The sequence below is a fragment of the Populus alba genome, chromosome 3 (genome assembly GCF_005239225.2).
Source record: "Populus alba chromosome 3, ASM523922v2, whole genome shotgun sequence".
Classification (NCBI taxonomy): domain Eukaryota; kingdom Viridiplantae; phylum Streptophyta; class Magnoliopsida; order Malpighiales; family Salicaceae; genus Populus; species Populus alba.
The window spans coordinates 22,417,696-22,432,392 of NC_133286.1; the positions used below are offsets into that span (position 1 = coordinate 22,417,696).

At 36.0% G+C, this 14,697-nt stretch overlaps 2 protein-coding genes across 2 annotated transcripts; both read right to left on the reverse strand.

Moving 5' to 3' along the window:
* Window positions 1-1,366: 1,366 nt before the first annotated feature.
* LOC118028755 (G-type lectin S-receptor-like serine/threonine-protein kinase LECRK3) lies at window positions 1,367-6,431 on the reverse strand. The gene is made up of 2 exons (XM_073408386.1): window positions 6,359-6,431; window positions 1,367-3,914 (listed from the first exon to the last, which is right to left on the reverse strand). The coding sequence occupies exons 1-2, from the start codon at window positions 6,429-6,431 to the stop codon at window positions 1,585-1,587; spliced, it is 2,403 nt and encodes an 800-aa protein (XP_073264487.1). The 3' UTR covers window positions 1,367-1,584.
* Window positions 6,432-10,296: 3,865 nt separating this feature from the next.
* Window positions 10,297-13,339, reverse strand: LOC118028675 (G-type lectin S-receptor-like serine/threonine-protein kinase LECRK2). Its single transcript, XM_035032366.2, has one exon. The coding sequence runs from the start codon at window positions 12,944-12,946 to the stop codon at window positions 10,541-10,543; it is 2,406 nt and encodes an 801-aa protein (XP_034888257.1). The 5' UTR covers window positions 12,947-13,339; the 3' UTR covers window positions 10,297-10,540.
* Between the last annotated feature and the right edge of the window lie 1,358 nt (window positions 13,340-14,697).

Consider the following 14,697-nt stretch of genomic DNA (forward strand, 5'->3'; position numbering starts at 1 on the left):
AAAGGACTGTGTGATAGACCCATGCAAAAAAGACATGTTATTAGCGGTACTAGTGGTTTTGTTTTGTCTATTTCAAGCTCACGCTCTTGGTTGTTTTGTCCCTTTAATTTTTTATTGTTTTTTTTTCAATTATATTCTTTGATATTGAATTTTTATTAAACTTTATCATTATTTTGTGTTGAGTTGACTAGAGATTGGTTTTTATATTTTTTATCACATAATAAAATAAAAAACCATTTCACTACAACATGAAACCATTTCTTTTGTATTAGCCCTTTTGATATACCCAACATGTTATCGGTTTTTCCTCTTCTGTGCACGGCTTGTGACAAACAAGATGGTTCCTTCTTGAAAAAGAAAAAAGAAAAAAACTAACTATGAAATTGCATTTCCAACCCTCTTCCTCTCTCTGTTTTATATATAAACTGTTAGGACTTTGGACTTCCAGTCCCTTACCTGTGAATATTTGAGAAGACCAGTACATTCAGGTTTTCTAGTAGCCTTTAATTAAATATTAGGTGGTGACTCCTAACGAACCAAGTAAACAAACACCACGCGAGTGACGTGCAATAATTATCATATCCATTTAGGGATTAATTTTAAAAAACATATTATTGATTAATAAGTACGATTTCACCTTGTTTTATCCTATCTTATCTTAATTTCCTCACCCAATAATGCAGCTTAACTTGAACCATACTTCGTCCTAAAAAAGCAGCATCAAAGAGCAATTTCAACACAGGATCAGTCGGTGCTAGTGGTTTTGTTTTGTCTGATTGTGGCATCAAAAGAAGAATAGTATGACCACTTCATTGAAATTAATCAGAAGCTTCCTTCTTTTGACCACTTCAATTATAAAAGTTTTCTTTATTGAAAATCTCTAAAATCCTAACAATTTATACATTTTAGATTTTGTTTTATAGAAAATTCCACTAAATCTTGGAGAGGAAAAAAAACCTTTCAAAATATATATATATATTTGAAAGGTTTTCAAAATAAAATAATATATATATATATATATATATATTCCAGTTTTTTTTTTGAAAAAATTCTACTAAATCTCGGACAAAGAAATAATTCATAAAAAGTGATTTATTGTTCAATTTAAAAACAAAAATTATTATTTAAGATTTTAAATTTTTATTTATATCATTTCAATATTAGATGATATCACAAGATATAATGTTTTCACTTCTAGGATTTAGAATTGTGCTACAAGTTTTTTCTTAATTAAAAATATCTGAAAAAATAATTAAAATAAAAATTGATTTTCATTTTTTTGCTGAGAAATTATATTTAACATCCTGAATTTTATAATATAACATCCTAAAAGTAAATCAAGAAAAAAATATCTAATTATATTCGGTTTGCTTTTATATTCATTTTAAATCTTTTATTTTGTTTATTACTCGTGAACATGAAAAGAAAAAATAATAATTGAAAGCATGCGTTTAAGTCTTATTGTGCAAGGTCTAACACATGATGCCTGAAATAATATAGGAACTACAGATTATTCAATGCAGGGTAGATAGGTAACATTCATTGGCCTTAGTTTCTGGATATATATATGTGTACAAAAAGGATTTAGATTGTGCTGATAAATGATGAAGGATCAGGAGGAACAGAGACTTGAACACCTCCTTCTACAATCTGCACAACTTTCTTCATTCCAGGTCTTAAAGATGGTTCCTCCTGAATGCACCGAATTGCAACCATCACAAACCTCTCTACCCTTTTCATGTCTTCCATTGCCTCTTCATCTTCTTCTACTAAAAGGTTCAACTTTCCTTCTTTCAGGCAATCACATGCCCAGTCTGCAAGAACTATCTGATGTTCTTGAATTGCATTAATCTCAAAGTTCTTTCTGCAGCAAACTAGCTCCAGCAAGAGAATGCCAAAGCTGTAGGTATCTACTTTGGTTGTGACAGGCAGGTTCTTGAACCATTCAAGAGCTACATACCCTTTCGTCCCCCTGATTGCTGTCGTAGTTTTGGTTTGGTCCGTCTTCAACAGCTTGGCTAGTCCGAAATCTGAAATCCTGGCGTTAAGAGATTCGTCTAGGAGGATATTTTGAGGCTTGATATCACAATGGATTATCTGGGAGCTGCATTCTTCATGGAGGTAAAGGAGCCCTCTGGCTACACCGAAAGCGATTTGCATTCTTCGGTGCCAACTAGGCCTTGAATATCCAAATATGTAGTTTGACAAGGAGCCACTGCTCATGCACTCGTAGACCAGAAGGCGATGTTGCCCTTCGTTACAGAATCCAACAAGTTGAACCAGATTCTTGTGATTTGTTCTGCCAATAACTTTCACTTCTGTATTGAATTCTGTGTCGCCCTCCCCGGCCATCTTTTCTAATTTCTTTACTGCGATGAGCGGTTTGTCTTCGTTGGCTAGTGCCCCCCTGTAAACAATTCCAAAAGCACCCCTACCGAGTTCTTCCTTGAATCCTCCTGTAGCTGTTTCCAGCTCTTTGTATGTAAAATTCTGCAGATTCATTTCTGGCATGACATGGAGTTGCGGTACCACCTTTTGTTTTTGTTGGTTCCATCGAGTAAAGAACACGTAGATTCCTAGCAGAGAGAGAACAATTAGAAAGATGGAGCTACCTAAGAGCACCGATCCTGTTGTGATCAAAGTTGATCGATCACTCTTCTTTGCACTTGAACCTGCAGTCCCCCAGTTGCCTTTCCTTACTTTCAGCAGGGCTTTATCACCAATACTTGGATCTGTTACCCCATTCGAGAGAGGGCCTGTCTTCTTCCAACAGTGTCCACTGTTATAAGTGGCAACAGCACAATAGCAGTCACTCAAGCAAGCTTGTCTGCACCAATCCTCGTCCACTGAAAGAAAATCATCATAATCAGTATATGGAAAGTTTGTGTTAAGCATATCCCTGATCATAAAGTTATCTATTTCTTGCGATGGATGGTTACAATCCTGTGAAATAAAGTTTTTCTTGCATCCCTTCCTCTCATCATTTGGATCGAAGAAAGTGTAACCAGGAGGACACTTGCATCTTGGTCTTTGGTCATCTCCTAACATGCAATAGCTGTTGAAGCCGCAAGCTCCACTGCCTACTGGTCCCCTAATTACCACGCAGATATTTGAGGGTATGAAGTTTGGCAAAGTCGTCCAGGCCAGAGGCCATCTTCTGCTACTGGAAGCAGTCTTTGGATAAGCATATTGCCTAAGAACTCCATCATAGTCTATGGTAGCCCTCAAGTAGAAATCTTGCATTGATACTGAATTAGAGAACACCGAATTAAGCATGGTGCCATTTTGGGCTGCGAGGTACATATAGCCAGACTGGTTAAAGACCACCCTATAACCGCTTCCAATAGAATCCTGGGTAGACCAATAAGCATAATTCACTGTAGTTGTTGGATAGCGTGTTGTGTACAAGATGAGATTCCCGTCAGTTTGTAGAATGAACGTGAATCTTCCATCTGAATAATTCTTTTCCAGGTAGGGAGCAATTAGTTGAGCACCTAAATTCAGATTTTGTGTGGGCAACAGTGTGTCTGTTTGTTCATCAAAACTCTGCCACAAATTGGCACCAGCTTGGCTTGCTACCACGAAGTTTCCCGTGTCAAGCATGGCTGCATAGGCGGTTCCACTTCCGCCCGATTGTGGACGGATCCATACTTGTCTGCCAGATTGATCATTTAGAACCAACTCACCATCTTCCGTAAGTTGTACTCTTGATCCCCCCTGAACTAGATGATTTCTATTAGCTGACCAGACTATGGTTCTTTCGGGTATTTTGTTGAACCATATGGCAAGTAGGCAGCCAGCATCACCGACTTGTTGGAATCCAAAAGCAAATTCCCCGGATGGTGAAGTCCAAGGAAGGTTATCAGTTGCAGCAGTGAGAGATGAGCCCAAAGATATGTTTAGGATTGCATGTGCTACAAATTTTCTTCATTGAACATCTCTAAAACCCTGGTCTTTCTGAGAAAATTCAACGAGAACTTGGAGAAAGAAATGCAAAAATGAAGTGTTTTCGTACTTAATATCGTTAAATAACTGGTTCCTAAAAAGTTATATATGGTGGTTCTTTTCACGAAATTCTAATAAATCTCGGAGAAGCAAAAGGACTCGAGAAAAATAACTTATTTTATAGTAACAGATATGAAAGAATAAATTCAATTTAAAAGCTAAAGGAAATTAGCAAAAATTTAAAATAATAATTTAACTAATAAAATTTTGGTTTTATATCAAATAACTAGTTTAATAAAAATTTTTAAGATATTGATGATAATTTAAGATATAATTTATATTATTGTATAATAAATATTACTAATGAAATTAATAAGAAGCTTCCTTTTCTCTTGACCACTCCAATTACATAGTTTTAACTGCTTGGATCTAAGATTATGTTACAACTTTTTTTTTTTAATTAAAAATCTCTAAAATCCCAACAAGTTATATAAAAAATTTACCGTTATAACTAGTATTTAATTCGTAGTTCGATTCCTCTGTGTGTTTTTTTTTTTAAAAAGAAACAAGGTATAATGTATTCTTCAAGTTCATCACAATCATCAATTAGCCATGAAGATTCTTCTTCTCTACAACTGTTGCTTGTGCTTTTTGTAATGTTTTGAATTTAAGAGTAGGAAAAAGCAATAAAGCCCTTGAAAGCTTAAAGAGTAAGTATAATTAAATGGAGGTATTGTGGTAATTGAACAATAGTTGATAAATATAAATAGAAAAAAGAAAAGAAAAGAAGAGACCTGCAAGTCTTGAGAGAGTCGACAGGCGTGAAGAGAGAAGAAAAAGAAAAGAAAAAGAGAAAAGAAGGTAAGATAAGGGAAATAGAAAGGAATTGAAGAAAATAAGTTAAAAGAGTAAGATTTATGTTTTAATATGTATAGTATGTTTCCTTTAGCTTTAAATTTCGGTTTTGATTAATGTTAGGGTTTTGAGAATTGTGTTTAGGGTTTATTGATGGATTAATTTGAATGTTATATGGTTGATTATTGTGGGTAATGGATTGTTAAGTTGAATTTTAGAGACTAGATAAAAATAATGATTTTGAGTTATGGTTTTGTTTGAATGGTGAATTTGTATTAGAAATCAGGGGATAATAGTAGGTAATCTGTGAAAATTCTGGATTTGAGGTTGAAGATGATGAAAATTCAATTTGGTCCCTCAATTTGCAAAAATTACAGTTAAGTCCCCAAACTTTGGAAAATTACAAATTGATCCCTGGAGCATATTTCGAGATTCTGAACAGAATAAAATATGAATTATGTGCAGAATTACTGTATAGTTATGAAATTTTAACACCTCCAATTTGACAAAAATTACCATTTGACCCTAAAAATTTGGTAAATTTCCAAAATGGTCCTTCGAGCATAATGAGATATTCTGGAAATAATTTAGGATTAATTATGGTCTGAATTTCAGTATATTCATTGATTTATGACAAATTTTAGTTTGGTCCTCCACTTGACAAAAATTACAATTTGACCTTAAAAAATTTGGAAAAATTCCAGAATGATCCCTAGAGCATAATTAGAGGTTCTAGACAGAAATGAGGATGAATTATGGACATAACTCCACTATATTTATGAATTTATGATATGTTTAGTTTGGTCCTCCAATTAGATGAAAATTACAATTTGGCCCTAAAATTATGATAAATTCCAGATTGGTCCCTAGCTGTAATATTAGCCTTTTCAAATTGGTTTGATGAATAAATGAGAGTTATTTAGTGAATTATTATCAAGTCTTATTATTTGTTTTATTATAGATTAGATTTCGGGAAAACCGTTAATTTTTGGGTTTTTAAGAAAATTAACTAGTTAGTTCAAAAACATATAGGGTTATGGAATACACTCTTAATTAAGTGTATTAAATAGGTTAAGTGTTCTTTCAAGTCGTTCTTGAATATGTCTCCTTTGTATTCAGATAATCCTAATATTCTACTGGCGGGACGTCAGTAGGATTTTCTTCAGTGTTTGCTTTTGACTTCTGTTTGCTTTCGAGTAAGGTGAGTGGATAATTTTTCATATGCATGAGAAATATTATAAATATTTGATTTGTTAATATGAACTAGATCATGCTTCTTGATAATATATATATGTTGATTATTATTTTATAATAAAGCATGATCAATTATTGAATCTGAATTCTTGATATGAACTGGTATATATTTTTGAAATTGATTTCTGAATTGATAGCTCCTCATTTGATTGATGTCATGAGTTAAGCTTCGAGATATGAATATGTTTGTTTGATTATGATTATGAAGCTATGGTATGTCAGTTAGAATACCTATGCTAACAGGGTAGTGTTAGTCTTTGTGCACATTGTATCTGAACTCTAGTTGGTCGGGAGAGTCACCAACCTGTGCGAATGATCATCCCACAGTATGGAGCCTCATCCTCATTGCATTTTGATTTTCTGACGAGCTTTACCATATGATCTTCTTGTTATGGCTTTGTTGTATTACCTTGTGTGTGTATATTGAATATTATCTACTCACTGAGTTATTGAACTCACCTTCTCATTATTATTCTTTTTAGGCTTATAGCTTGATAGCAGGTTACTTTTGTTGAATCTTCCGAACCTGCTTTTTGATGTAATTTGTACCTTTTCCTTTATGTCTAGTTAGTGCTTCAAAATTATGAAATTATATTAACTCTTGTATTAAGACAATTAAATTATATTATGAAGTTAGTTTTGTTATTAGTGCTGCGTTGAACTCTAATTGAGTTATTTAAAGGATAAGATTGTATGTAAGTTTGGGTTCGTATATGTATGGAACGTTGAAAGGGAACTTTGCCTATGTGCCGGTCATGGATCCGGAAATCGGGTTGTGACACTTTTCTTGTCTCATTTTTTATATTTTAAAAATCATTTAAGGTCAGAAAATTAAATCAATAGGTTGTATTAAGAATGATTACAACTCCTGGCCACTAAATGATTAGATGAGATTTATTCTTGTCGCACTCGACATTACGGTGACCTTAAAAATTAATCATTTTTTAAAGAACGGATTTCTGGCATCCAGTTCTTTAATGAGAAAGTGTCTTGTTTAAGGAGTCGCCACCTAGTATTACGGTCACTAGGAACCCTAACTGGTCAACAGAGATTCTATGATCCGAGACTGGTTACGTAAAATGAAAGATATTATCACCCCTTAAACGTCCTACCTAAGGCAGGCTGCATTGCTGATCTTTGTTATTAATTGTTAAATGTTTATTAGTTTATGCTATGATAATTTGCTTATAATATTTTTGACTTTGGCGTTACTGAATATTCAACTACGAATATCTCCAACTTTGGTGTTGGTAAATATTACGTAGCTATAAAATAAATTTTATTCCCTACTCTAGCGCCAGTGAATAAATAAATAAAAATAAATTTATTTTTACACATGCACATATTTTTTATTTTTCTATCTAAATAAAATAAAATACAACGAATAAAAATAATATAAATTTAAACAAGTATTTTTATTCCTGACTCTAGCGTCAGTGAATAAACCAATAAATTTACATTATTTTTATTCATGCATACACATTTTTATTTTATATATTTTATATTTTTTTGTTATTTTTTTGGGATGGGCCGGGCTGGACCCAGCCCAACATATGTTTTTGGGCTGGGCTCAGCTCAGCCCACATGGGCTGGGCTAGACCCAGCCAGCCCAGCCTGGTCACTGGCCCAAGCCAGTGACCCGGCTGGGCGAAAAAAAAAAAAGGCACGCGTGACTTGTTCACGCGTGCACGAACACTGGTGAAGGTAATTAAATTACCTTCACACAGTGTTCTTGTAACATTGAATTGCTTTTTTAAATGAAGATGCAAAGGGACGAAGTCATACCTGCTTCTGGAGACGATGAAGAAGGCTACGATGCTGGTGGCTACTGCTCTCGTTCAACTGCTTTCTCTTCTCTCCCCGTTGTGCCCACTGTCTTCGTTCGACTGCTTTCTCTTCTCTCCCCGTTGCGCCCACTTTCTTCCTTTTTCTTTTCTTTTTTGTTTCCCTGTTCTTGAGATGAAGAAGCTGAGTCGGTATGTCTGTTTCTTGAGATGAAACACAGACAATTGTAGGGATCTCTCCTTTCGGTATCTGTTACTCTCTTATTCTCTCCTTCTGTGTATGTTTTTTTTTTTTCGGGTTTTTATGCTCTGTCGGGTGCTGTGAATTGCTCTGTTTTTGGGTTGTTTTTCTGGCTTTTTCTTTCATTTTTTTCTGGGTTTCTTCCTCCACTATTGGTCTCCTCTTTCTGGTTTTTTTTTTTTTTTTTTTTTTTGCCTCTGGTCTTTCCTCCTCCCAAATCCCCCCTCTTGTTTTGTTTCTTCCCCTGCCTTTTATAAGGCCAGAGCTTCAAAAACCTTCTCCTCCACAACCGGGATCGTGGCAGAAGCCATAGTCACGATTGGGTCGATTTTGTTGCCGATTTTCCAGCTTCCCCTGTTGAACCGGTCTTCGACAAGCAGATGATGAACAGAAGGATTCTAAAGGAAATTAGCAAAAATTTAAAATAATAATTTAACTAATACAATTTTGATATTATATCAAATAACTAGTTTAATAAAAAAATTTAAGATATTAATGATAATTTAAGATATAATTTATATTATTGTATAATAAATATTACTAATGAAATTAATAAGAAGCTTCCTTTTCTCTTGACCACTCCAATTGCATAGTTTTAACTGTTTGGATCTAAGATTATGCTACAACTTTTTTTTTAATTAAAAATCTCTAAAATCCTAACAAGTTATATAAAAAATTTACCGTTATAACTAGTATTTAATCCCTACTTCGATTCCTCTGTGTTTTTTTTTGTTTTTGTTTAAAGAAACAAGGTATAATGGATTCTTCAAGTTCATCACAATCATCAATTAGCCATGAAGATTCTTCTTTTCTACAACTGTTGCTTGTGCTTTTCTTGTCTCATTTTTTATATTTTAAAAATCATTTAAGGTCAGAAACTTAAATCATTAGGTTGTATTAAGAATGATTACATCTCCTGGCCGCTAAATGATTAGATGAGATTTACTCTCATAATATATTACTAATTTTTCTTGCACGATAACTGATTTACGATGATTAAATATTTTTGGAAAATTTTTGACAGTAAAGGCAATTACTCGTGTTAGGAACGGTATGAAAAGATTGTGACCTTGATACATACAACATCTGTGATTCAAAATTGAGAAATCATATCTACATTGCCAGCCACAGAGGCAAAATAGACCTGCAATGGGACCTGCTTGATAGAACTTGGAATTTGTCAAGCTTACTTTTCATGCAACAGAAGCAGGTCAACATTAAATGCACAGTAGTGATTAGAATAGTAAGAGAAGGTGGAATGCACTTGAGATGGCTAAAGCACTATTTTAAAATTTGATTTGACTTAGAACAGGTCAGGTTTCAACAAAAATAAAAAGAAAATTGACCCGGCATGATCGCATCAAACTAGGCATTTCTGATCTTACCGGGTTACAAGGAGCTAGAGCCTCGTATAAATCTATGGCTATATATAGAACTTTCTATCAAAATCTGAATAGCGTCTTTGAAAAGTATAGCGTGTTGATACGCAGAAATATTGAATCATTTTACTTTTAAGTGTACGGAGTCCAAGCTACAGGAAAAAATATTGGAATGATTTTGGAAACTTGTCCAAGTAGGACGTAAGACTGGTTTTTTGTTCATCTTTCACTTTGAACCATACAGTGGTATTTAATTCAACGGAGAGCACCTTATATTCTGCCATCTTCAAGTTCAAATTAATGGAGGATCACCAAACCAGCCTAGCATGAGTTCATACGTCAAGAAAGTGACCTCCCCTTACAACTGCAAGAAAAAATAAATTCCTTGTAAAACTAAATTCTGCAGAATCTAAAGACATCATTTATTTGAAGCTAAAAAGTAATATAAAATTATTTTTGAAGTCTAATTTAATAGTTTAAATTTTTAATAAATTAGGCATGCTACTTTCCTGTCTTTCTATGCTTCACATGGTCTGCAGTAACTAATTGTTGGACATATTCATTATTAAGTTTCTTTAAAGTGAATTAACCTCCTAAAATGAACTTAATAGATAGAATTAGAGCCCAGTAATTGCTTCTTCACAACAATATGTATCCAACCTGCTGCGACAGATCTTATAACCAGCCTCAAGCACACCACAACGTTGCCTTTGCTCTTTTTTTGTAAGTCTGATGAATAATTAAGGAAGGTACTTATGGCATGTATGAAGAATATGATCTTGTAGAATGCAAGAGAATGACGACACACCAGATTTATATGATCTTGCAAGGAGAAGTGTAAAGCAAAACTATAACAGCTATAACTATCAAACCACTGTTCTTGAAAAGTAGGACATGCATCGAATACAGCGTTACTTATGTACAGAGCTGCCTTTTGTAGTAGCAGGCAAAACAGAAACGACAAGCACTAATAATCTTAAAGTGAAGAACTTATGGTGGACAAGACACTGGTGAAGAAGCCAATAATCAAGAAAAGGTTACTAGTGAAAGATAATAGGGCTGGCAACGCTACACAAGCTGCTTTAACTTGCTGCGTAAAGAAGGCATGGACATGGTGGAACAGGCACTTCAACTACTCCTTCAAGCATCTGTGTAACTTTCCTCATGGTGGGTCGGAGAGATGGATCTTCCTGAATACACCAGAAAGCAATCATCAGAAACCTCTCTAGCTTTTCTATGTCATCTAAGGCTCCGGTATCAGATCCAACGAGGGCATCCAATGTCCCTTCACGATAACAGTCATATGCCCAGTCTGTTAAAATTGCCTGTTCTTCTATGGTTGCTTTGCTCTCCACATTTCTTCTGCAACAAATGATCTCTAGCAGAAGTACACCATAGCTATACACATCCACCTTCACAGTGACGGGCAAGTTCCTGAACCATTCAGGTGCAACATACCCTTTTGTCCCTCTGATGGCAGTATGGGTGTGGCTCTGATCCAGCAACAAGAGCTTTGCCAAACCAAAGTCAGATATCCTTGCATTGTAATATTCATCCAGAAGTATATTCTGGGGCTTGATATCACAATGGATAATCTGATTGCTGCACTCTTCATGCAAGTACAAAAGTCCTCTTGCAACTCCAAAGGCAATTTGGATTCTTTTCTTCCAACCAGGTTTTGCATCTTGAAAAATAAAACTCGATAGACTTCCATTGCTCATGAACTCATACACCAACAACCGCTGATCTCCTTCTTCGCAGAATCCCAGCAACCGAACCAGATTCTTGTGATGGGTCTGGCCGATCACATTTACCTCCGTCTTGAATTCCCTCACGCTATCTTCTGCCACATTATTTAGCTTCTTCACAGCCACAGCAATGCGAGACCCTACATGCACCACCCCTTTGTAAACAACTCCAAATGCTCCTCTTCCCAACTCTTCCTTGAACCCCTCTGTTGCTTCTGCAAGCTCTTGGTAAGTAAAACACCGCAAATTTGTTTCGACAGCACCGTCTTTCTGAGGAATTCTCTTTGTTCTCCTGCGGTAGATGAAAAAAAAGCCCATACAAATTGCACAAACCAACAAAAAGTTCACAAACACAGAGCAGCCCAAAAACACAGATCCCACCAGGATCAAACCGTCTCTGTCTTTTTTGTTGTTAGGGAAATAAGGACTTCGTGGATTGACATTACTTCTCCTAACTTTGAGAAGAGCTTTCCCATCAAGATTAGTTTGTACTCTTCCATTCGAGAGTGGCAGCTTCTTCTTCCAACACATGTCACCAGATCTGAAAATAGCGACAGCACACATACAATCATTCAAGCAAGACTGTCTGCACTTTTCTTCAGTGAAAGGCTGCAAGAGAGCGTAGTCAGATGTTGGCCAATCTGTATTTGTAAGTTCTTCAAAATCGTACAAATCTTCCACAGGAGCCACCTCATCTTCTTCACAGCTTTGTGTGTAGTTTGGTCTGCAACTTCCATACTGATCACTTGGATCGAGTAACGAGTATCCTCCAGGGCATTCGCAGATTGGTCTTCGATCTGAATTCAGCCTGCAGACGCTGTTGAACCCACAGGTTCCACTGCCAGCAGTAACAAAACTTGCTTGGCAAATATTATCTGGTTGAGACCAAATTGGTGTCCACCTTTCATTGCCAGTAGATGCTTTTGGGTGATAATACTGGGTGAAAACTCCGTCAAAGTTGAGAGTTGCTCTGAGATAGGAGTCTCCAGTGGAGGCGGTTACTCTCTGTGTTAGAGAGAATATTTGGTCATTCTCCCTCAATATATACAGGTATCCTGACTCATTAAAGACCACTTGATAGCCAGGACTCGATGAATCCGACCCACCATCGGTACCACTTTCATAATAAGGTTCATTAGTATAATCACTAGGCAGGTTTATTGTTGCTAGCACAAGATTCCCGTCATCTCTAAGTATAAGCTGGAACCTTCCCTTAGAAAAGTTGGTTTCTGATTGGCGAGAAGAAAGGGTCATCCCCCTGTCCAAGACCTGTGAAGGCAGTAAAGTGTCAGCAGGATTCTTGAAACTCTCCCACAGCTTATCAGAAACACGATCTCGAAGCACGAAGTTGCCTGTGTCAGTCATGGCACCGTAGGCAACAACACCAATGATTGTCTCGGATCTCCACAACTCTCTGCCTTGAGGGTCAGTAAGTGAAATCCCGCGATTGGCAGTCAGCACTGCCTTGGACCCTGTTGGTGCAGGTTTATCTCCATTTGCATACCAGACTATGGTTTTGTCTGGTATTTTATCGTACCATATGGCAAGCAAGAAGAGATCTTTGTTGCCATACAGTTGATAAAAGCCAAAGGCAAAGTCACCAGAAGGTGAAAGCCATGAGGTGTTTTCAGAAGTGGAAAGGGAAGCACCCACAGTTATATTACCACCAGTTTGAGAAACAGCAAAAGGAGGTAGCAAAATGAGCAAGGAAAACGAAAGATGAAGAATAGGAAAGGCCATTGCAAAATATGATGACTCCAAACTATGAGGCAAACGAAGTTCAAGGCACGGTCATTAAATAACCTATGGGAAAGAGAAGGGTGGAGCCTGAAGCCAAACACAAGTCTTCTTGGGCCTTTTCTTGGCAATGGTATTTTCTCTGAATTTTCATGAATTACAGACTAGAGTATGCTCATGGTATACCATAGCAAGACTTTCAACCCTACATAAGTCGCGGATTTCTCTGTCTATTTTGAATCAAGACAAATGCTGATATAGAAGATTTTTATCAAAGTGGTTACCAGATATTCCAACTATGTACCGTCTTGGAAAATCTTTCCCGGAATTTAACCCAGGTTGAGGTTCATTTTGTGAAAATATCATTAGTCATATGGAGTGACAACGAAGAGAGAAATGAAAATTGGTTACAACTTATGCATCGTCATTTCTGAATTGGAAAATGATTTTACGTTGGATATGATAGAAAATGACAAGACTAAAATTTCTAGTGCCTGTGATTGTGAAAACTTAACATTTTAGTGCCAAATAATTGATACAAGTGATGATGATGGGTTTTACAGTTTATACTTTATAGTGCGTTACGTAGCTATCAGCTGTGCCTATCCTGATAGAACCGCCCATCCAATAGATTCATGAGAATATTAGTCCTACATCCCCCCCCCCCTCCAGCTTTATCCAACTTCGCATGGAAGAGAGGACAGGTTTTTACAGGTCAATCACGAGGCATTTCCTGGAGAAGAAAGCCCCAAAACAAACAAAGCCGTCGTTAAATAACCAATGGGAGAGAGAAGGATGGAGCCTGAAGCCAAACACAAGTCTTCCCGGCCCTTTTCTGGACAATGATATTTTCCCGATCTGAATTCAGCATTACAGACTTGGACAATACTTATGGCATACCATGGCAATGTTAAATCTGCAGTTAAATGAATACTATTGAAATCTGCGGTTTAAATGAATAACAAATGCAGAGAATTCTAGAAGAGAGAAAGTTGAAGCGGAAAGATAATAAATATTATAAATTAAGAATACCTATTTAAAGACTTTCAACCATACATCAATGGAATCCTTGTGGTCCCTACAGAGTGGGCGTCTGAGTCATGGAGTTCTCGGTCCATTTTCTATTAAGACAAATGTTGGTATAGAAGAATGATGATGGGTTCTACAGAGTATAGTGCATTGTATAGTTATCAGCTGTTCCTATCCTGATAGAACCCCCCATCCAATAGATTCATGAGAATATCTATAGCTACAACATGCTTCACTTACAACCGTATACTAACCATTCAACATGAAATTCAAGGGACCAAGTTGCTGGTTGTTACTTTCTTAATTATGCAAAGGGATAGCGGAAACAACCATTATGTAATGGAATGGTGTTTGATGTTTCACTTTTTACTGTAAAAAGCGGTGTCCAACTTCGTATGGCAAGAAGTACATGTTCTTACATGTCTATCACTAACCGTTTCCTGGAAACAAAAGATGCCCCCAAACAAGCCAAACATCTCTTCACCAAGACTTGTGTCACGATCGATCAGATTCCTGAATCCATGACCGGTATATAGGCAAGGTTCCCCTTCAAGGTTCCATATTTATATGAACCCAAACTTATATACAATCTTATCCCTTAAACAACTCAATTAGAGTTCAACGCAGCATTAACAACAAAATAACTTCACAATATAATTTCATTGTCTTAATACAAGAGTTAATATAATTTCATAGCTTTGGAGCACTAATTAGACATAAAGAAA